General features: G+C 43.0%; 1 protein-coding gene and 1 long non-coding RNA gene across 2 annotated transcripts in view; both read right to left on the bottom strand.

Annotated features, from left to right (window-relative positions):
- Nucleotides 1-1,210: 1,210 nt before the first annotated feature.
- Nucleotides 1,211-14,015, bottom strand: LOC109474201. The gene is made up of 18 exons (XM_019774456.1): nt 13,874-14,015; nt 13,037-13,178; nt 12,632-12,761; nt 12,408-12,425; nt 10,599-12,165; nt 10,103-10,269; nt 9,451-9,580; nt 8,908-9,039; nt 8,453-8,571; nt 7,849-8,004; nt 7,297-7,450; nt 6,679-6,846; nt 6,249-6,407; nt 4,757-5,503; nt 4,062-4,568; nt 3,236-3,351; nt 2,516-2,636; nt 1,211-1,975 (listed from the first exon to the last, which is right to left on the bottom strand). Exons 1-18 carry the CDS (start codon nt 14,013-14,015, stop codon nt 1,653-1,655), a joined length of 4,998 nt encoding a protein of 1,665 aa, XP_019630015.1. The 3' UTR covers nt 1,211-1,652.
- Nucleotides 14,016-20,637: 6,622 nt separating this feature from the next.
- The window catches only part of LOC109474216, a 3,234-nt gene continuing 1,550 nt past the window's right edge, over nt 20,638-22,321 (bottom strand). Inside the window, exons 2-3 of the long non-coding RNA XR_002140462.1 lie at nt 21,272-21,369; nt 20,638-20,981 (exon numbers count right to left, since the gene is read on the bottom strand). This is a non-coding gene — a long non-coding RNA (uncharacterized LOC109474216). The remainder of the gene's footprint in view (nt 20,982-21,271; nt 21,370-22,321) is intronic.

The raw sequence follows: 22,321 nt of genomic DNA, 5'->3' as shown, positions 1-22,321 counted from the left end.
GTTATCTAGACTGGTTAAGGTCACCTCTGACAAAGACGCATTTTCACCACATTCTAAAGGAGATGGAGGCATCAAACACACGGTGGGACACTGGCACCTATGAGAGTACACTTCTAGTACATTCGCTATGCTTTCCCTCACTTCCCCTGATCTTATTGCCCATTGTAGGACATTATAGGCGCTTCACTAGCATACTTGTAAAGTAAAAGTGCTTGCTAGGTTAATGTTTTTGCTTGCTTGCATGATTATATACCGGCTGCCAAGTGTATTTCAAGCCTCCATGAGATGCGTACTTTGCCCATTCAGAAGAGGCGTGAAGGATAGAGATTGTGGATTCGGATTGAAACGGATGGAGAGATAATGTACAGTCAAGGAGGACATCTCAGTAGGAGTCGATGAAAGATAGATTGTGAGAGCTTGCGGGTAAACGATAATACATGTAATAGAAGAGGTATGAGTGTGTACAAGCAGCCCTTCTGCTTCTGTTGAATGCTTGTTAACTCAATACATTACTCAAAGACATACGGAAATCATCTAGAACTGTGCCTGTGAGCGACATAGCTCAAAACACACACAAAAACCCTGCCAATTTCTTATGAAAAATTGAAACTCTCAGTAGACCAGCTACTTAACTAATAGCAATATGTAACTCTTCCGGTTTGCAGTGCCCCAAATTAGGTTCTCTTGGGGGTTACGATTTTTACATGATCGACGTACAAATTTCAATTCTTCCGGAAAATACAAGTGTTTTCAATAAGTATTCAACAGTAAAGTTGTAACACACAACACACACCATTGAAACACACACACAAACAGACACAGTTGAAACACACAAACAGACAGACACAGTTGAAACACACACACAAACCAACTGACAAAAAGATCAGTAGACAATGTGGCTACATTTGTGGTAAATCATACAATACCATGTATTTATTCAGATGACTGAAGAGAGTGTCAAAGCAAACAATGCTATCCATATATCAGATCAGTGTCCCTTTCTGTACTTCAGTGAATGTAACTTTAGTAAACAGCATCTTACATGTAGTGTTTCATAGGCAGCCTTAAAGGTAACCTTTGTTGGTGGGACAGAGTGTCAGCTCTAAATGCACATAATTTGTACAATATAATAACTGAAATGCAAATGGAAACTGATATAATGTATGTTGAACAGCTTTGTGCCATCGATAGTACAACATACATGTATTTGTGCTAGACAAAATCAGTAAAATATCTGACTTACATGGTGTAGATATTACCACATTACACACGTAGTAGATTATATTCTTACATTTCACACCACCAGCTTAAATTATAGGATTTTATGAATAAAAGCATCTATTTTTACCTTTTTCCAATACCAATAATATATATAATCAACTAAGACAAATTCATATTTCTTACATCAATGTCCTCAATAAAATTTCTTAAGTACTTTGATTTACCATTTGATTAAAATACACCACACACACACAAATCAAATTATTCCATTTGAGAGTTACAGTTACAAACACAGTCATGATCTTATTCACACGGGACTTTAATTACTGATAAGTGTCATACATGTAAGCAATTGATCAAAAGTGCCAGGGAATTTATATCGTCCAGCATCTCTATTAAGTGATGGCTGGAGTGTCCTGATATATATGGCCTCAATCAAAGTTAGGGAACATCCTCTCCCCCTCCCCCTGGTACTCCAGGATACACTGCTCATTAATGCACCACTGCCAGTTCTCTCCTGTCACAGACACCACTTCCACCGTCAGCTCCTGACCTATGACCCTCGACCCTTGCTCTCCCACGGTGGCGTCGGCGTGGATGAACGTTCCATCGGTGTGGACGATGGTGAAGCGGTGGAAGCCGCGCGATTGGATGGAGTTGGCCACGCCTTCGCAGAGCTCGACGATCGCCTTGGCGGGCTTCACGCGACACTGGCAGAGGGTGTCGCCACGAGTCACGAACCTCACCAACACTCCTGTGGGACACAGGGAAAACATCACTGTCTTAGTGCTGTCTAGTGATTAACAATTACATAATGAAGCTTGACAAGTCTTCAGGTATCACCATGGGAGAGCCCAGGGATACCTGAAAATCAGATCACCTGATCTGAGGTATACCCTGGTAAAATAAAAAATAAAAATAAATAAAATAAAATAAATAAACTTCTTCAGATACCCTTAGTAAGGAACACCACCAACACAACTGTAAGGTGCAGAAGAGAAACATCACTGTCTTAGTCTATAAAAACAGATTGGATTCATTCCTTAAACTAACAAACATCTACATGTATTACACCACAGTTGTCCCTCAGTAAGACATCTCGAGTCCCACAGTTCCTGCCTAGTAGTTTTATTCTGCTAATAAAAGCAATAAAAGTTCTAAACGGGAACTATGCGGCTCCAGATGTCTTACTGAGAGAAGACTGGGGTGTGATACATGTACATGTAGATGTTTGTTAGCTTGAGGGATGAATCCATCCTACTGCATGTGTAATTAAACTTTGAAGTTGTGTTACCAGAGGATCCACCGGACTCCACAGAGCTGTTGGAGATAGTCCTGATGATGTTCTGGGGGTCAGAGGGCGAGGGGGTTCCGGACTCCACACCAGATGATGTACCGTACTCCACCACCCGGTCCTGCAGAACAAGCACAAAAGTACATAATGAAAAGTCATGCCTTCAAGTACCACAGTTATCAACCAAGGATTGATATGTTCAAGAACTCATTCTTTCCTAGAAGTATCGCAGAATGGAACTCACTGTCACCAAGTACAGTGGAGGCATTATCACTAGATAGCTTTAAATAATGTTTAGAGTTAGATGTTCAAGGGTTAGGTGTAACAAGTCGTTCGGTGTAATGTAGCCAGCTGCCACCGCGCCGCATGCATGCCTGCGAAGCTGGTGTGTTACGCTGAAGGGTGGTTATACTGGCTATACAGATACAGAAGCTGGTGTGTTACCCTGAAGGGTGGTTATACCGGCTATACAGATACAGAAGCTGGTGTGTTACCCTGAAGGGTGGTTATACCGGCTATACAGATACAGAAGCTGGTGTGTTACCCTGAAGGGTGGTTATACCGGCTATACAGATACAGAAGCTGGTGTGTTACCCTGAAGGGTGGTTATACCGGCTATACAGATACAGAAGCTGGTGTGTTACCCTGAAGGGTGGTTATACTGGCTATCCAGACAGAGACAGAAAAGCATCTGCAAATTGGTGTACAAGTTGTGACAACCTCTGGTTGTTCCTTGCCGCCCAGGTAGGAGGATGCTGACAGCTGACTTGCTCTTTCCATCAGTTCCTCCTGCTCTTCCAGGTCATCGACCTCCAGTACACGGTTCATTAGAAACTCTGCAGATACAGGAAATTAAAAAGTCATCATTACATTCCATCTGTTTGTTTTATTAGGCTTCCCATCAGCATAAGTTTTACATTCTTCGTGGTACGTAGGTATTCTTCCTGGAGTTCATAATGAATCACCCGTGCGTAGCGTGCGTAGTCCAGTGGTTAGCGATCCTGCTTCTGGACTAAGAGGTTGGGAGTTCGAATCCCGGCTGATGTCGCTCACCCGACATGCACGCTACTGTTTAGGGTCGCAGTCCTTCGGACGGGACGTTAACCGTGGTCCACTGTTCATTGTGCTTGTCGAAAAGAGCTAGGGGAATTTCCCCGGTACAATGAACCTGTAAATACTGTACATAGCGTCTGTCTTCTCTGTCACGACCAGTGGAAGATTAGCTCTTCAATGAGCTAAACTGGATCGAGATCACTATCACTATCACTATCACCCACTCTCACTTTCAGCTTCAGTAACTGTTTTTTGGCACAACTTTCAGATAGCAGTATGAAAGAAGACCACTTGGGAATGATAAAATCTGGTCTATATGGCCAGGTGGTCACTATAGACAGGATTCTTAATGCTTGTGTCAGTGGGAAAAATGAACTAAGGGACCACAAAAAAGTGGTCACATTGGGCAGATGGTCCTCATAAAGAGGTGGTCACTTGTACAAGTTTGAATATATTCTTAACATACATGTAAACCACTGAAACATGAACTCACCAGACAAGAGTTGCTCCTCCACTTCCTCCACACTCTGGCTTGACGTACGAGACATTTCGCGCGCCAGTGTCCGGCTGGTGCTTCCACTAGAGCTCTTCCTCTCAAGGGTGAGGAGGGGGGCGTTTATGGGGCTCCCAAGGTCAAACAACGACCCTTTCCGTGGGCTACCCTGGGTCGTGAGCGACCCCTCTGTACTGGGAGAGCTGGCGGCAGCAACTGGGGGTGACTCGGGAGGGGTCTGTGGAAGAAGGGGGCTGTTCATTTCTGCTGTTGGGTGGGTGTCTAGGCCCGCTGCTACCTCCTCCTTCTCATCCGGAGTGTGGAGGGGGTGGGAGAAGGCACAGGCCAAACGGACACGGGAGCGATTTCCAAACGCCTGTAGGGAGGCAGGCTGGGTGGGAGGGGGGCTGGGTGTGCCGGCAGACATCGGGGGAGGGAGAGACTGTGGGCCAGGCTGCCAGGTGCATGGTACTGCTGCAGCGGTGGAGGTCACTGTGTCACTGTCTCCTGTAACATGGCAGAAACAATAGTTTAGGTCAGTTTTAGTTCATTCATTTCACCAGTTGTCGCCTGAAGCCCAACATGAAATAAAACAGTTGGATATCAGATTTTTTAAATTCAACTTCATTTTTGAGGAACGAATCTGGTAACATTGTCATCAAAACATGAGCATATTTTAGAAATGAAGAACTAACCTCTGAGTCCTTGAACACCTTGCAGCACCTGTGGCATCTTGTGCTTGTCCATTTCTCCCAGGTAGATGTCATCAAAGGATTCTTCTCCACTCAGGAACAGACCAGCTCCAGCCCCCAGCCGAGGTTGGGAGGGAAGGGTGACGCTCTGACGCACATGTAGAACTTGGGCGTCGCAGGTTTGGGTTTCTGGCTGTGCAGGGAAGGACAGCTGTGGATCTGGTAGACAGGCAACCACCTCTACTGGTGTGCAGCTGACTTTGCTTTCTTGTGGATGTGAGGGACTCGTCACCATTTCTGCAGACGCATGCTGTGGTGGTTGTTGTACATGTAGCTGACTGATTTCTTGCCCAGGGTTGTTGGCTGGGAGTTTGTTTGGAGTTGGATATTTCAGGGCAGGGTTTGTTGTGTTGAGCTGGTCTTTGTTGTGATCTCCTTCCTCTGTGGTGTCTGCAGGGAGAACTTGGAGCTTCACAGGCTGCTGGGTGATGTCTGTTGCTTTGTCCTGCCTCAGGAGTTGGTGTGAAGTGTCTTCTGTCTTGTCAGGACATCGCTGTTGCTCTCTGAGGTCCAGTCTCCCCTCTGGAGTAAGACGTCGCAGTTGGGTGGAACTCTCTGAAGACGTTGTTGGGGCATTGCTGCTGCTGCATTCTTCCAAGGAGCTCACTGGATGGAAGGCTTCCACAGTGACATCCTGAGAGCTTGAAGGTTCTCGTGTCACATCTTGGGTACCGCCTTTCTCATCATCAGCTGAAAAGTAAGAAAACAAGTCATGAGCCGGAGTTTCTTTACAGGTTGTTCACCACACAGGCCTTTAGTTCCAAACCGGTGGGTTTACACCTTCAAAATGCACTTTTCTCCACATGCCATATCCTCCACCAAAATGTGGAAGTTCACCCCTAATGTCGAGTGGAACAGTCCATACATTACAGCTGTGAATATGTGGATTTGCACAGTAGAGGAATAGTCTATTTGCAGCAAAGGTGGGTTTCCTCTCCATGCTACAAAAACCACCCCAGCTGAAGTGATGATAAAAACAGAAACCTGAGGAAAGTTGTAATTGTGCATGTGAGTCAGAAATCCAGGGCAGTCATCTTGTCAAACTTCACCATCGTTCTACAGGAGAAAAAGACATCTTTGATCAGAAGACAGAGCTTGGAGCTGAGATGCCAGCATAGGTTCACAAAATCAGAAGAAATTGTTTTCAGATGGAAGTCCCAAAGCCAGGTTTACATATCAATGCTAGCTGCTGTATAAGTGTCTATTCTTGAACAGCAAGGTATAAATTAATGGAAGATGGCTTTGTTATGTCCAACTGTTATTAAAAGACTTAAAAAGGATTGTGAATGTAAAAAATTGCCACTCATTGGAAATACTGTCTACTGTCTTCAGTTGCCAATTTCATACTGTACTGCAGCCACCAAAAGATCTGCTTGAAGAAAAGACCACGCTTTAAAAGGACTCCTCAAACATAGCAGAACGTTTCAACACTTACTGCCATTAGGCTGTTCCCTCCTGTGTGCACCCTCCCCGTGGCTGTTCCCTGCACCCCTGTTCAGCAGCCTGTACCCCTGACCTTCCCGCTCCTCCGGGGTCACGATCGTGTCCTTCTCACTGTCCCAACGCTCCTGGAGGTCACCAGGCTGGGAGCGTCCTGTTGGATTAGATTGGATTGAATTAGATTATCTTCCATATCTAATAAGGAACTCATATTTTCCATGAACTATCGTAGAGTGGAACTTGTTGCCACCAAGCACAGTTGGGGCATCACCAATAGAAAGCTTTAAACCTCTCCTGCAATTAAATGTGCAAAGAGTGGGTGTAACATAACAGGTCGTTCTGTGTGATATAGCTAGCTGCCGCCGCGCTGCATGCCTATATCCTATACTCTACCAATTTGATGAAACTATTTTGGGATTTCTCACCGTGTTCATCCTGGTCCAAATCATCCATGATCCTCCTCAGCTCGGACGTGGTCGGCCCGTACCCCCCTCCTGACACCTGGGGGGCCAGCTGGGGACTGTAGGGGGGTGTCAGGTCCTGGGGGGACGTCTCGGTGGGACTGGGGGGTCCCGACCCTACAGCACTGTAAACTGTGAGGAGGGAGGGAAAAGCAAAAGTATGTAAAAAAAGTTTCAAAGAGGTAAAGAGATCTTCCTTTAGAAATGTTACATAGATTAAAAATTTCAAGAACCAGAAATGGTCACAGTAGTCGGGTGATCTCTAGACACATACTATATAAGAAAAGCTTTAGCTTTGCAATAAAAGCTTTAGCTCCTCCACAACTGGTAATGTAAATGGCCTTTGGGTGTAGAAGGTACAGGGTTCAAACCTCAGCCAGGTCATACAAGGTACATACTCCTTTTTCTGCTTAGCACTCAGCACTTATATAAGAAAGAGTTTGAGTGTTAAACACATTACTCTATCAGATAAGAAGCTGTAGTGGCCTGTGTGGCCCAAGGGCTATAGAAACAGAGATGAGCACTGCCTCTATACACCGCGTGGTGTGGGAAGGATTTAAACTTTTTAAAAATCTTTCCTACCTTCTGTCAGCGCATCGTCTGCCATGGTGAGCATGGTGGAGGCAGAAGGGCGAGTGACAGGGTCGGGGTCCAGACCAATCCTCAGCAAACTCTGGAAACTCTCGTGGACCGACGAGGGAATCTCTGTCTGGATCTCTGCTGCCTTGTCAACAATCTGTAACACAGGATCGCGTCAATTCAGTTAGAGTTGCTCATACTGTAAACCTTTTGCATTGTGAAGCTGTAGTGATGATATTCATGTGGAAACAGCAGAACAAAATTTAATGTGGTCACATTGTGATTGTTGAGCCCTGACAGTATACTTTTTCTCAGGTTGTCCACTAGGGCGAAAAACTAGGTTGCCCGTCAAAATTTCAGGTTGCTGTCAATACTGGCTGTTTGTTTTAGAATAAAAGCCATAAGTCAGGCCACTTTATGGTATTGCTAACATGATGGTTGTGGCAGGACACAATTTACATGAATTTCAGAAGCCAAGCAACCTAGCGTCTCCAATAAGTCTCACACAGAAACCATGACTTGTGTGGCAGAAGTGGATATGATTTGATTACTTACAATGAGCAGCAGTGTAGCTGCGTGGCTGTAGCGGCGGATCCAGGGGTGACAGCCGTTCAGCATGTGCAGCCCCACGCAACACCCGCTCCACACGTCCACCTTACAGTTGTGGGGCTTACACTCAGCCACCTCCGTCGGCATGTGGGTCTGGGTACCCTGGAAAACAAACACAAAACTTACAACCCCAGAATTACAACCCAGTGTGAATTTGTAAACACTTGTTTCAAAGGCATTCAATGCCCATTCAGTGCCCTGGAAAACAAACACAAACTTACAACGAAGAAAATTTGTTAAAACTCTAAATCTGAAACTCTGAATCTGTAAATCCCTTGTTTTATGACGAGGGAAGAGAGACATGTGATTTAGTGGTACCATCATTAGCCTGATGTGTTTAACTGTTTTGTAAAAATCTAGTGATATAGTGTTTAATGTAATGGTAGCATAGCTTTATATGTTTAACTGTTTAGTAAACAATATAGAGCAAAACATGCCTTACAATAGAGATTTTGACCTCTTGCAAACTTTTACCATAACATATCAGAGAACCAAGGGAATTCAACATTCTTATGTGCGCTTTAGTATGTGGTGTTTGCAGTAAACCCACCTCAGGAAAGGCATTCCGTTGTGGCACGACCCAGTCTGCCCCCTCAGGAATGGTGTGAGCCATCCCGAAGTCAATCAGTTTGAGGCGAGCCCCATCAGATGACACCATCATATTAGCAGCTGTGACAAAAATACAAATTATATTCATATCTTGGCAAAGAAACATCTAGTTTTCAAATGTTACCCACAAATAGAGGAAACATCCAAAGCTGATTGATGTATCCCTGTACTCTATACATATTTGACAGTGTGTTCTAAGACCTTACTCTAGTCTAGAGCCCGTCACACGCTGTGTCAGACAAATGCTTGAAAATGTGTGCGACAGAGCTCGAGGCTTTAATCAAGGAGGCTTAAACTCTGTACTTTAATCGTCTATATTCATGGAATAGAAGACATTATCAAGAACCTACTAGCAAGATACTGGGAGGCAGGGGCTTAACGTGACAGGTGTGTTACCTTTGACATCTGCCAGGATGATCCTCTGCTCCTCCAGGTAGCTCAGCCCTTCAAACACCTGACACAGGTAGAACAGGGCCATGTACTGGTGCAGCGTTCGGTACTGGTCAATGATGTTCTCCAAAGTGTAGCCTGCAAACAGCAGAAACAAAACTTACAACTGTTACATGGAAAAAGAAAGACAATAACTGTAAACTGTATCTTTTTGTTACATATTTTGTCTGACCCTTACCTCTTCCCTAGGCCCTCATAACCTCAGTGAAAAGCAATTTCCTGCAAGCCAATTTGAGCTTCTAACAACAGAATGTTGAAGATCCAACAGTTTTACCAGGTTGGTAAAAAAGTGTACAACATAGTTCTCTTAGCTACAAATGTACACAATGTTTCCTCTATCAATCCAATGTTTGAAAAGCTGCTCTTATCCCTTCATTAAATATAGTGGGCAAGGTGTCCTATTGTGTTCAAGAACTTGGGTTGAGATGAGCTTGAGTTGAATTGACATTTTGGGACTTAGGAAATTCACAAACAAACAAACAAACAGACCTTCCAGGAACTCCATGAAGATGTAGATGTCCCTGCCTTCGCGGACGGCGCCGAAGTGAGTAGCGATGTACGGGTTATCCAGACGACAGCAGATCTCCAGCTCATCACGCCTCACCTGGGTCACGTCCAACTTTGTAAGAGCAAAGAAAAAAACAACAACTTTGAAATGAAAGTTTGTACAATACTTCTACAGGCTCTTTGCTAACTCTGACATGGCCAATGTTAGTTATGAAATAGTTTTCTGACAGAAAGAATAACACATGCAACAATGCATTCAGTACAAAAACAGTACTATAATTCAAGAAATAAACTTCTATGCATTGATACTACATATAAGTTTGTACAGCGATCACTATTTGGTTAATATATCATGATCTGTATAGTCTTATAATTACGCAGCATGTAGACAAGGCTGATATATAATATGGGTAAAAAGAAACACAAAATCTCAACACAAAAGAGACAAAGACACAGTTGATGTTTAGGATGTTGTACTCAGTACTTGTTTATGTACCGTACTGTGTATTTGTTGTGTGTATTTTTATGTGTATCCAGGATTACCTGAAAAGCAGGCCAAAATGGCCTGAGCTGTAATTACTTGTTAAATAAATAAATTGAAATGAAGCTTTTCCTTGAATTGAAGCTTTCCTACCTTCTTGGCTGCAAAGTTAAACTCCTGTTCCTCCGACGCGAGGCAGCCCAGATACACGGTGCCGAAGCGCCCGCTGCCCAGCTCCATCACGCTCCACCACTGCTGATCCAGGCGGAACTGCCCGGCGTGCGGCGGAAGCCTCTCCTCGTGAAGGTCCAGGATGAAACCTTCGTTTCAAAGAAGTACTCTGTTATCATCTCTTTCCAACATAGTACCAGTAGAGCTACAGCATCTCATTGACAAGTCTTTATGTTCTTTACTGCTACCAGGATTCACATCACATTTACAAAACTCTTTGTTGCAGTTCTAAACTTTACAGAATACTTGCTGCCTTGTGCACTCCTTGTATTGTCATGTAACAAGTTTGAATAAATAAATAAAGGATCAAACCTTCGTGCTCCTGGTTTGTGACCCTCTTCTGCCCGCATATCTCCTTTTGTTATGTTATGTTCATTTTATTACTTTGATTATATGCCAATAAACAAACAAAACAAACCTTCGTGCTCCTGGTTGGTGACCCGCCGGTTGGTTGTCAGCAGCTCTTCTGCCAGCTGCTCCCAGTGTGCAGCAAAGATGGACATGTGTCTGGGTGGGACCACCGACACGGACCCTAGCTGTGGCATCACCGGCCGCTGTACCATGCTCAGGATACTGGAGATGGCCTCTGCCGGGAGAGGCATGGAGGACACCAGTTGGGAGAGTCGGTTAGGGAGGGCTGGTGCTGCTGCTGCCTGGTCTTGTAGCCCGTCTGGAGGTGCTGCGACCACCTGGCTGTAGTTGTACAGGGTGTTGTTGTACGAGGGAAGCAGTCCCCGCACTGATGACGTCACCTGGATGGAAGAGCTGACCAGGCTCTGCACGCTTCGCTGCTGGATGTAGTCGCCGCGCGTCGCGACGAGGTCTTCCCGTGTTTCTTCCGCACCTGAGCCCTTCTGCAGACAAGGTAGGTCGTTGTCGCTGAAGGTCACCCCTTCGTATCCGTCCTGGAAGTACGCGTGCACGGCGGCGCAGTTGTTTTGAGCAATGTCGTCTGGTTCTGCTGCCCCTGGGGTTTTTCCACTGCGAGGTGTTGCCTCTACAGGTCGAAGCTTGACGTCGCGCCGACCGATCGGATTCTCAAGCCTGAAGTCGTCGTGACAGAAGCCCTCTAAAGGTCCGACGTTGCAGGGAAGCACTTCTGGCTGACTCTGGGGGGCGTCTTCTGCCACTTGTGGTGAAGGAGGCGGCTGCTGTTCTTCTTGAGAATCGAGGGTGGATTTCTTCCGACGCCTGCGTGGTGGAGCGACGGGTGCTGGGGCAACTTCCGGCTCCTTCCTGCCTCCTCTAGGCCTGAGACAGGCTGGTAGCTTTCTCTCCTTTCTGTTTGGACCAGCTTGTGCGTTGGCTTGTGGTGGTGGTGGTTGCTGGGTCATTTTCGGCCTGGCACCAAGCATGGCAGACGGTTCAGGTGGCCTGACGGTGTTTCTTCCCATGTGAGGAGGACTTGCTGGTCTAACGTCAAGCGTCTTCGGCCGAGCACCGAGCATGGCTGATGGTGGCAGTGACGGTGGCGGCTGTGTGCTGTAAGGTAGCGACATGTACTCCCCGTACAGTTGTTGATAACCCGGGAACACAGGAAGGCTGGCTGGGCCCTCTGCACCACCTCCATACAGCAGACCCTGCTGTTGGTAAGACCTCGGTGCTGACCGTTTGATCGTGATCTTCAGGAAATCCCACAGCTTCTCCACGATGGCTTTCACCGGGCCTGGATCAACCTCGTGAAGCTTGATCTTCACATCGCGGCAGAAGGCGATGGGGCAGAGGCGGCGGGTGTTACAGGACCTGGAGTGGGCCACAGTGCAGTGGAACACGGCAGCACAGATCTCACACCGCACCGGGGGTTTGGAGCACCCTGTGACGTGTTTGACGGCGCCGTGGACCACCTTGCAGGAGGAACAGTTGCAGGAAGCCCAGTTTGCTGTGCCGCGGTGCTGCCTGTGTAGGTACGACTCCACCAGGGTCTGGATGAACTGTTGGACTTGGTTCTGCTCAGGGAAAACTACACCATCACTCAGCAGGGCAGTCTGGAGAAAGATTAGAGACATTTTTAGAGAAGATTGTCCAGATCACAAGGGTTCTTCTTATGCTATTAAAAAAAATGCATCCTACTACTTTCTTTGTCTTCCTGATCAGATTCCACATCAGACAAGTTAGCTCACAAAAAAACAACTTTTTTTCCGACAGACTATGTCCTAATGCTGTCTGAGGTCACCGAAAGTTTCTAAAACATTATGGGCTACACTCAATTTTACTGCTACTTTCTTACCAAAGTGGTGATAACTTCCTCATCTTCTTGAAGGTCTGATGCCGACTCAGCACCTTTTTCCTGCAGGAGTAAAAAATAAATTTACATTAGCCAGATGCATAACTGAACATTACTATAACTATTGATGATGTTAGCAACAGTACAACGTTCTACATATTCTTTATTAACAAGATAGGCAAATAGTAAATGCAGCATTTAAAGCCATGAGTTGACAAAGTTGTTACCTCTGGTACAGTGGACTCTTCCTCTTCTGTCTCCTCTCTTCTCCCCCCTCCATCACTTGGTTCCCTTCGCAGAGGGGTGACGGAGGGTCTTCTGGGGGGGTCCCCATCATCACCACTGGCGGAGGACTGGCTGGTGGTCCGACAATGTGGTAGGGGGGCGCTCTGGGAGCCCGCACTCGAACTGGTCTGTATATTAGGACAGAAGGTAGGTTATAATGAAAGACAAACAAGATTTCATAAAACCAAAACAATGACATGTAGTTACACTGTTACTTTTCAATCTTTCTTTATGTTTTTCTTTCCTTATGCACAAATGATAGTACTACACATTCAAAACCCTCAGATTTTGTACATAAAATCTATTTCTCTAAACTACTAGTGTAAGAGTTCTTCAGTATATGTTACCTGTATCTGTGAGCCTGAGTTGGACTGCTGACTGTTCTTGTCACCAGGTGCTCTCCTGGCCGACTGACGACCCCCTCCCCTCCCACCACGCCTCCGGCCATGTGTGTTCTTGTACTTTGCTGGTTTTCTGTGGAACTGCTTCCTAAAATGGAGATTCACAATGTCAAAGGTGAGAAGCATAAATATCAAAGGTAAGTATAATGTGAAAGGTAAATAAGAATAGTGTCAAATGTAAGTACCATAAATACTCTTTTATGTTAAGAGAAATATTACAAACTTCAACTACACACAAAAAAAAAACAATTTGAAACTTTATTTTATTAAATGTACATTGAGTAAAAGTTACTTACTTTTTCACAACAGCATGATGATAGCTTGTTGTCTTCTGTTTGGATACCTCCTTCTTGTCTGCTAAAAGAAAGAATGAAATGAGTTCAAAGCCTTTACTTCTATGAAATCTTCATAATACAAAGTGGCGGGCGAAAAAAATAAAATAAAAACAGGCCTAGACATCCTATTATGGCCCCAAATGGTACAATAGGAGCCAATAAGTCAACACACCAGGCTGGTTCAAAATTTAAACAATGAATTTTGAACTTTTAATGATACCATTGCGTTGAAAGATGGAATAACTGTAACAACTAGGATGAAAAGGTCTGTTTTCAACTGTTCAGGGCAAAATATGAGCATTTTGCAGTTGATTCTGGATTTTTATTTTTATTTGCAAATCAGAAAAAAATGAAGCGGCGAATCCGTTAACCAAGAAATTAAATTGGTGTGGCCTTATATGCAATTCATTCCTGTAATAATATATACAATAGTAGACATTAAACTTACCTCCTTTGAAGGCCCTTCTTCCAGAATGTGCTATCTTCCTCTTGCCATGCTGAGTCTTGTAGTGTGTCTTCTTGGTTACCTTCTGTTGTTTCTTGGTCGGCTTCTGCTTTTTCTTCCCATCTGCCTTGGTCCTGTAAGTCATAACACAGAGTTAACTTCTACCCAGCAAACAGATTTAGAAAGGTATGCAATACACAGTGATACAGTTGGTCCAGCAGCAATGACAGTATAAATGTCCATTTTAACTCAAAAGGCACCATTATGCATGATAGTATCTTTCCCTCTTTTTTGTTATCTCACAAAAAAAATTATAGTAATATGTGTTTGAAAATACATCATTCTGCACTTACCCACTGGCTTCCTTCATGGTTTTTTCAAGCTCCTCTTCTGTATCTTTTTCCACCACATCAGTGGCAGCTTCGTTCTCCTCATCATCTTCTGTCTCTGAGGTGTCGTCATAGAAACAGGAGGCAGAATTCTTGTCTGCAAGGGTGTCAATCTTTTCCATCTCTTCCTCAACATCCTTGTCAGGGTCAGTTTCTTTGGGGTCTTCTTCCTTCTCCTTTTCCTTGTCTTGACTTTCTGAAGACTTTTCCGATTCTCTCTCAATCTCAGGGACGCCCTCAGACATAAGATGGAGGATGACTTCTGGGTACTCAGTGATTAGCAGCTTGGCAACAGCCCAAGGGTCACTGGACCCTGAAAAATTAGTCACAGGAGGACAGTCTTCTTCTTCTTCTTCATTGCTCTTCTCGCACTTTGCCTCCAAGTCAGCCTTGCTCCAACCCTGCTGGTCTTCGTCGACAAAGTCAGACACATGCTGCTTGCCTGTTTGTTGCTGAGGTTGGGTAGTGATGGTGCAGGAGGCTGCTTCTTTGTCATTAGACAGGCTCACTTGTAAGTCAGACTGCTCAGGCTGGGTAGTGATCGTACCATCCTCCTGTAACAGATAAGCCATAGGGATTTTTTATCTCAGCATGTGTATTACTTATTATAAGTAACACAAGTTATTTGAAACAGTCACAAATTTAATGAATTGTTTCCTAGCTTTATTCACCTCTCCAGCACACAAAAAACTGCATTTCTATTAACACCTCCCAATTCATACATTTTGCTGAACATCGGACATTTCATACTCTTTTAGAGTTAACTATCATTTAATCAATTCCCCCATGTGTATTACGTCAAGGGGCGGTTATACCTATGCAGATATAGATACAGAAGTCTGACTTAGCACTGAGTAACAGATATGATAGTTACAACAGGTGTAGGATATAGTACAACAAGCAAACTCACCTCCAAGTCCTCATCATATTTCTCTGTGAAATCGGTTTCTGTGTTGTCTGTTTCCGTCACTCCAGGCTTGACGATGCTGTCTTCCTGTTCCCCTTCATAGATGTACCTGTTATCAGTGACTGTGAGGATTTTCAGCACCTTGTCTGTGCCGTTACCCTTCAAGACTGAAGGATCGGGGACATCTTTGGATGTATCTGATTTTTCCTTTTCTTCCTTCTGCTTCAACTGGGCCTCCTTTGGAGTGGTACAGTCTGAGGTGACTGCCATTCCTCACATCTACAGAAAAAAAATGAAATAGAAAATGCTGACCTTAAACCTTAAGTCTCATAAAAAATTCCTCTGCAGTTTCTAGTTTTGGAATAAAGGTAAACATTGGTTAAACAGCTTTGATATTAATATTAATATTCATTGATTTTGATTTAATTTAAATTGATTTGATTGGGACACAGGCCGCTGTTCCTGGTGTTGTGACAATATTAGCAAGACATATTGTACAAAATCAGTCCCTACAAATCACAAACAAGACAAGAAATTTGATCTAAAAAAAAAGGATGTATATTCAGTTCAGTTTAGTTTATTACGATACCCTTTAGCCCATTACATATTCTGTTTGCATGATGTGACCACAGCTAGGCCCTACACATACTTAGATATGCACTACATGTACTTTCACGTTGTTTCCATGGGTTGGTTCTTAATCTGATCATGACTCATGCAGTTTCTATGGACTATCCCATTTAGCGATTTCAGGAGGGGTGTGCAGGTCATTTATCTACTATCAATATATATGCTATACAATATATAATACTATCAACCTATTCAGGACTAGAAAAATAGAAGGGTCAATATTTCTGGCAAAAACAGAAAATTTCTGAACAATGACAGAAAACAGAGTCTGAAGAATTTTCCCTGCATACAAAATATCTATCACTCAGACAAATGATCTGTATTCACCCAGGCAAACCAGTCAGTTAAATAGTGTACAAAAGTATACAAATACATGCCCTCAGGGCACAAAAACAACCATATTGATTCTTCTGTTTTTCTTGCAATTATTTCAAGAAAAATTAAATCTTTTATCTTTACATTCATTTACAAATAACAAAAAACAGAAAGTATTTCTACATCTACAGTATATCTGACCCAAGAAGGGGACTTAGAAGGGGAAGTACCATGTTCCTAGCTAGAGGTAGTATTTTCATAATAATGTAACACTGACTGAAAAATGTTAAGAAATTATTCTAATTATTTCTTTGCTTTAAATATGCATGTCAGAAATACCTGCACAGCTCCAATTTTACTTGCACTTAAACCTGTATGTCACAAACCTGCATGCTTTATTTCACACGAGCAGGAAACAGTTTACCTGAAAGGGGAAGTACCTAAATAACTTGCATTACTCAGCAATTTACACCTTCTAAACTGTTTTTCACAGGCCTTCAAACAAAGAAATTGAAATAAACACACCTTTATAATAATATAAAGCTAAGCTAGCCAATTCCAACTTAAAATGTCCTTGAATTGAGTATAGGACTGATGCCTACAATGTTTCTTTAGTTCGAAAATGACTTTCTCAGACTCTCTGAAATCTAGCCTATGATGATTGCTATTACTAAGTTCCAAGATCCTAATTCTGTAAAAAAAATTTGTAAGGAGACCCCATGTTTTCAAGGCTGGAGACAGCACACAAAGAACAAACAAACTTTGCAAAATAAATCTCTTCACCACACCCAAACAGGCTAGATGCCTGATGCAATAGCCAACGACATGATATATGCAAGCTTAGCTCACCTGGGTAATAGTATCCATATCCTCACGTCAGATATACAATGTGACTGTTACATTACAGCTTTTGACACCCTGGACTATGGATTGCTGCATAAAACCCTAAACAAGTTCAAAACTTGAAGCCAAGCGAACACAAAGAATGCAAGATGGCGGGTACACTCCCACTTCCCAGTCTTTGGTAAAAACAAAGTCCCCGGATGTTGAATGACAAGGCGGTTAGCTATAGGTTGTTGGCATTGTGTATGTTAGTGACTTCAAAGGTCAGCATCGCTGACATACCTGGAAGGCAACATGCCACGAAGTAACAACATTTGCACCTGTAGGGCAACTGTCTGACATTAATATGTGCATGTTCTATTTAGATAGTAGCCTGCTGTTGTTTGTAACCTTTAAAATCTTCAATCTGCTCAGAGTCAGATGACTTGGCTTGACTTCTTCCTTCTTAAAACCAAATTAAGGTTGAGCTATGTCCAAAGTCGTAAATTAAGCAGTGTACATACTGACAAGGTGTTTTGATATTGCTAGTCCTTCCAGTATTTAAGTAATGGTAGAGCTTATAGAAATTGAACATACATGTGTATTTGAAAGAAATCTTTCATTTGCTTACTACACATGCCATGAATAAAGAACTTCCAAACAGATCCTGGTATTGTAATTTGTATTTTTCACATCTCTGAATGTTGCAATGCCATGCGATATGTCAACACACTACAATAAAATTTGAACCTGTGCAAGTGACCACCTCGACATAAGGACCACCTGTCCAGTAGTGACCACTTTTTGGTGGTCCCTCATAATTTTCCCCATTGACAGAGGCACAGAGAATCCTGTTTACAGTGACCACCTGTCCACGTAGATCAGATTTTACCTGTCCATTGAGTGTCAGTTTTGACCGTACAATTCAAATTTTGTCCTGACACTGTACCAATCAGTGCAAGAGTCTGTCTCGTTCTGTGATCTACAACCAACACCTGACAGTAAACATTGATAAGGTGGACACACTGCCACACCGCCATTTTGTTATGGCGGGCGTAGCAAACAATTCCGACAACTTGTACGCCATCCTATCTCCCCAGATAACACAAACCTGTCTACTTTTATATGTATATTACACAATCTTTGTAACCATTGGTCAACATGGCATCAATTTCAAAACATGTCCAAGACAAAAAGCTTGAAATGAAAAACAAGAATGTGAATCATACTGTGACGTCATTTTTGCTACCTACCATTGTCGAATCATTTATCGAAAACAAGTAAATATCATTATATAAGCTTCGATTCCACCTTTGATGGTTTGTAAAACGTTTGGTATGAATTGTAAGGAATCCTGACACTGCTGCAAGCAGATTTAAGTATGACGTCACCTTAATTTAAGGTTGCTCGAACAAACAAGACAGGTTTGCAGCCGCCATTTTGTTAGAGACCTGTTTCCTCAAAAACAACACCCTCGTTTTTAATTCTACAGTCAACATCTTGTCTGCTACAATAACAGCCAAGAAAGTGTCACCTCAACTCTCCAAGTATGGGAAAGCTAGAATTTGCTGATATTATAAAGAAACTTAATTTTTCTTTGTCCTGGCTGAGGCCCTGGCTTCCTAGACATCACATGACCCCAGTTCCAAGTACTGAAGCCATGGTAAGTTCGAGGAAGTAATACCTTATCAGTGATACCATAGATACAGACCCAAATAATTTGCAACCACAAAGTCATAAATACCTCAAGAAATGTGAATAAAATACACAACCCTTGCTGGGCTCAGTGTATTTGGGACAACAGCCACAAGTGAAAGTGGGAGGTGCAAAACACCTAACAAAATTTGCATGTCTGTAAAAAAAACATTGTCCCACCACCAGACAATAGAAAGGTGTTTAAACTTGAATACGCCGATCTGACAACAGTGGAAGTCCTATTATAGATAATCAATGGTCCTATAGTGATGTAAAACATGTAAAATGGGGTACAAGAAAGGGATTTGACGCTCTCAGTTGACGATCATCACAACAAGAGCGAAGCTTGTTGAAATCGACCGGCCGGCCGGAGACGCGATCGGAGCTCAGACGGGGCGGTCCAACTCACAACACCCCTCCCCTAAAACGCCGCTTATCGGCCCTTAAACCACCATTCAACCCTCGTAGTTTCCGCTAGAGCGTTGGAACATACTCACAAAGCGGCTACTCACCTAGGAAGTGGCCCAAACTCGCTGATTTTCCGTAAAACTTGACCATAAACTCAGAAAAGTTAGTGGACTACTGCCGTTACTTATCAACTGATCACGAGTGATCACCCAGTCTTTGGTTGGGCGGACTGTTTACAATGTATGAGTCCTGTCGCCAAGAAAGTAGACCGTAAGGTTCAACGAAGAAAAAAACACGAAAAATAACCAGATATGTCAGTACTTTATGTGTATTTCATATTTAATGACAAGACAAAAGTTGGGTCATAAGTCAGTGATATATTGTCGGAGGAACTCACTGAAGTCAGCGGATGGATATCAAAACGGATAGTTTAATGATTACATCATCGTCCAGTGGCTTGGCGCGAAACAGGCGACCTTTGAACTCTGAAGCTTTTCCTGATTGGCTGACGGTATTTCCTCTGCAACAGGTGGCTATAAAGTATAAGAACTTTTAAACACTAAAATAACATGAAAATGGGTTTGTATGGAAATGTAATGTACATTCTGTGTTTCCTATGCATAATACAACTTACGTTATGTGTGGAGTGCAACATCAGCTTTAAATTTGCTGCCTATGTATTAAAGTGCCCCACTACCAGTGTGTATTTGATGCCTAGAATCTAGATAGAGTTCTATGATCTCATACTTTCTCAAAATGTTAAGTATTATACAATGTTTCTGACAATGCAAAAAGGTTCTCATTTTTAAGAATTACTTCATTCTATCAAACATGTATTCTCCAATTTCCACCCTACGACTTCAAATACACCCATTGACAACTCAAGAAACAGTAAGAGACAAAGCTAAGATTTTCATTTTCCTTTCATTTTATTTATTTATACAGGTTAGCATATCACCATTTTGGCGCTTTTCAAAGCTCCCTGTGACATACATAACATGATAAAAAGTAATTTAAGTACAATCAAAGGGTAATGATAAAAGAAACGGAACAGACTAATAAAGTACATAAAACATACAAAATAAATATGACAAATGATATAAATAATAATGGAACTGAATTTGCATATCAATGTCTAAAGGCAAAATGGAAAATTAACAACAAATCATATCAATTGTTGAGTAAAGAAAAGGTGGTCTTGAAGACACTGAGTGTTTTTGCAAGATGCTGATCTGTAGCAGCAAGGTACATGTAATGATGTACATTTGGCGAAAACACAGTGATTTTTGTGGTGTAGAAACAGAAGCTGTTTCTTGATAAAAGTTGGAATCCCATTCAGTTTCTCAATCTTAAGCTTTTCTTTATCTTCTCAATCTGCATGCCACCTCCCTCGTCCCTGCCTTTCAACTTCAACCCTCTCCTACAATGTATGTTTGGTCCAGCTTTAATACCTCCCAGCCCATCACTGTCGTCATATCACTGTGGCCATGAGCATGTACAGGATCTCAATTTGACTATTAAGTCATTATAAATTATTGCTACACTGTACATCTGTTGATCTGTTGACCACCACTTTGTGATTATTGTCTTCGTCAGAAAGACTATGAAATTATCTCGCCGGATTGTGGGTGACTGTGGATTTAGCAGAATAACTCTTGAATTGAAGGCATGATTCGACATCCGACTTATCAGACTCAATTTTGTTTGAAATTAGCCTGCTGCACTGCCCCTCATTTAATGGCCAGCTAACTCCCTTGGTCAGTAACATCCTTTTTTGGCCGATCTCCTCTGAGCCTGCAAAGGAGTCTGGTGGATACTACCAGGATCCCATCTCGAAGGCATCGACAAGAAGCAGTCGACATCAGGATGGAGTTTCCAGGCCAGGAGGGGAACGTGTTTTGTCCCTTGGTGGATGTTTGTGCCAGTCAAGTGTCCAGCTGAATCCCTGACAAATGATAATGAATATCAAATAATAAATATTCGTGCTAATTTAGTTTGAGCATTACATATGGACATGTCATGTCAGTATTGACCATGTCAACATTTCTGAAATTGTATCCTATCATACTATTACTTGTACAATCATCATGTATCATACTTAAGTAGAATATAATACCATATCATATATCATATCATATCATATCATACCACATCATATCATATCATATCATATCATTTCATATATGCCTGTATAACTTAACCTCAAATTCACTCATGGAAAGAGGATCAATTTACCTCATATCTGCCACCTGTTTCCCTGGACTGAATGCTTTGGTGATGTTTTCCCCATCTTTTCTCCTCTAGCCATTGATGTCATGTTATGTGATTCAACCCTAAGGAAAATAAGAAAAAGTGATGACTGTTCCATTCATGCTATTGTTTTTCTGACATTATAATGTTAACAGTAACGTTATAGAAAGATCACATAAGCAGTTGTTAGATACTATTCATAATACACATTTATTGATTTAATAAGAATACATCTCCAATCATGGAGGTAGAAGTTGAAACTACAATACACATTGTATCTCTCATATATCTTCCCTGAATCACACATGTCAAGCACTTGTACCAAACATGTCAGTCGTCATTTACTCAGTTTTCTTCCTTTGTATTACCCGAGCGGGTTTTCAGCTTTGCCTGGTAGCCAGACCACTGGGCGCTCCCGGGTATGTTTACGGCGCTGCGAGTGCTGCCCTCCCGCCCAGGCTATTCCGTACGCCCGGGGATTCTCACGGGGTTGGTTTCAGGGGCTGGTTGGACATATAGGCTACCAGAAAAGCCATATTCCTTCAAAGGAATTGGTTAATTGTAGCAAACATTACTAAGCCCGATTTCCCTGGTTTAAGACTGCGAGCAAAGTACAACAGCCACCGGAGCGGGGGACGCTACGGGACTTTGCGCGGGCGAATCTGCCGCTGGTCCCGAGGACATAGCTCCTCCAACGCGGTGACTTTTCCGCCGTGAATTTCATGGAATTCGTCCTCTTAAGTCGGCCCTTTGCACAGAATATGTTGGTCTTGACTAATTCAGTTGTCTGGCGTCTATATTATCGAGTATTAAAAGGAGGCGCCTTGGTTTTAGCCTGGTAATCATGCCACCAGGAGCTTCCCGGCATCTCTACGGCGCTGGGAGTGCCCCCCTCCCGCCCGGGACATTAACGCGTTTACATTACAGTTTACAGTACACGCGTTTACAGTACACGCGTTTACAGTACACGCGTTTACAGTACCCGCGTTTACAGTTTACAGTACTGTAAACACGTGTACTGTAAACGCGGGTACT

The sequence above is a fragment of the Branchiostoma belcheri genome, unplaced genomic scaffold (genome assembly GCF_001625305.1).
Source record: "Branchiostoma belcheri isolate BF01 breed outbred unplaced genomic scaffold, Haploidv18h27 scaffold30, whole genome shotgun sequence".
Lineage (NCBI taxonomy): Eukaryota > Metazoa > Chordata > Leptocardii > Amphioxiformes > Branchiostomatidae > Branchiostoma > Branchiostoma belcheri.
Note: the sequence above shows the minus strand (reverse complement) of the source record. Positions and strands in the feature narration are given on the sequence as shown.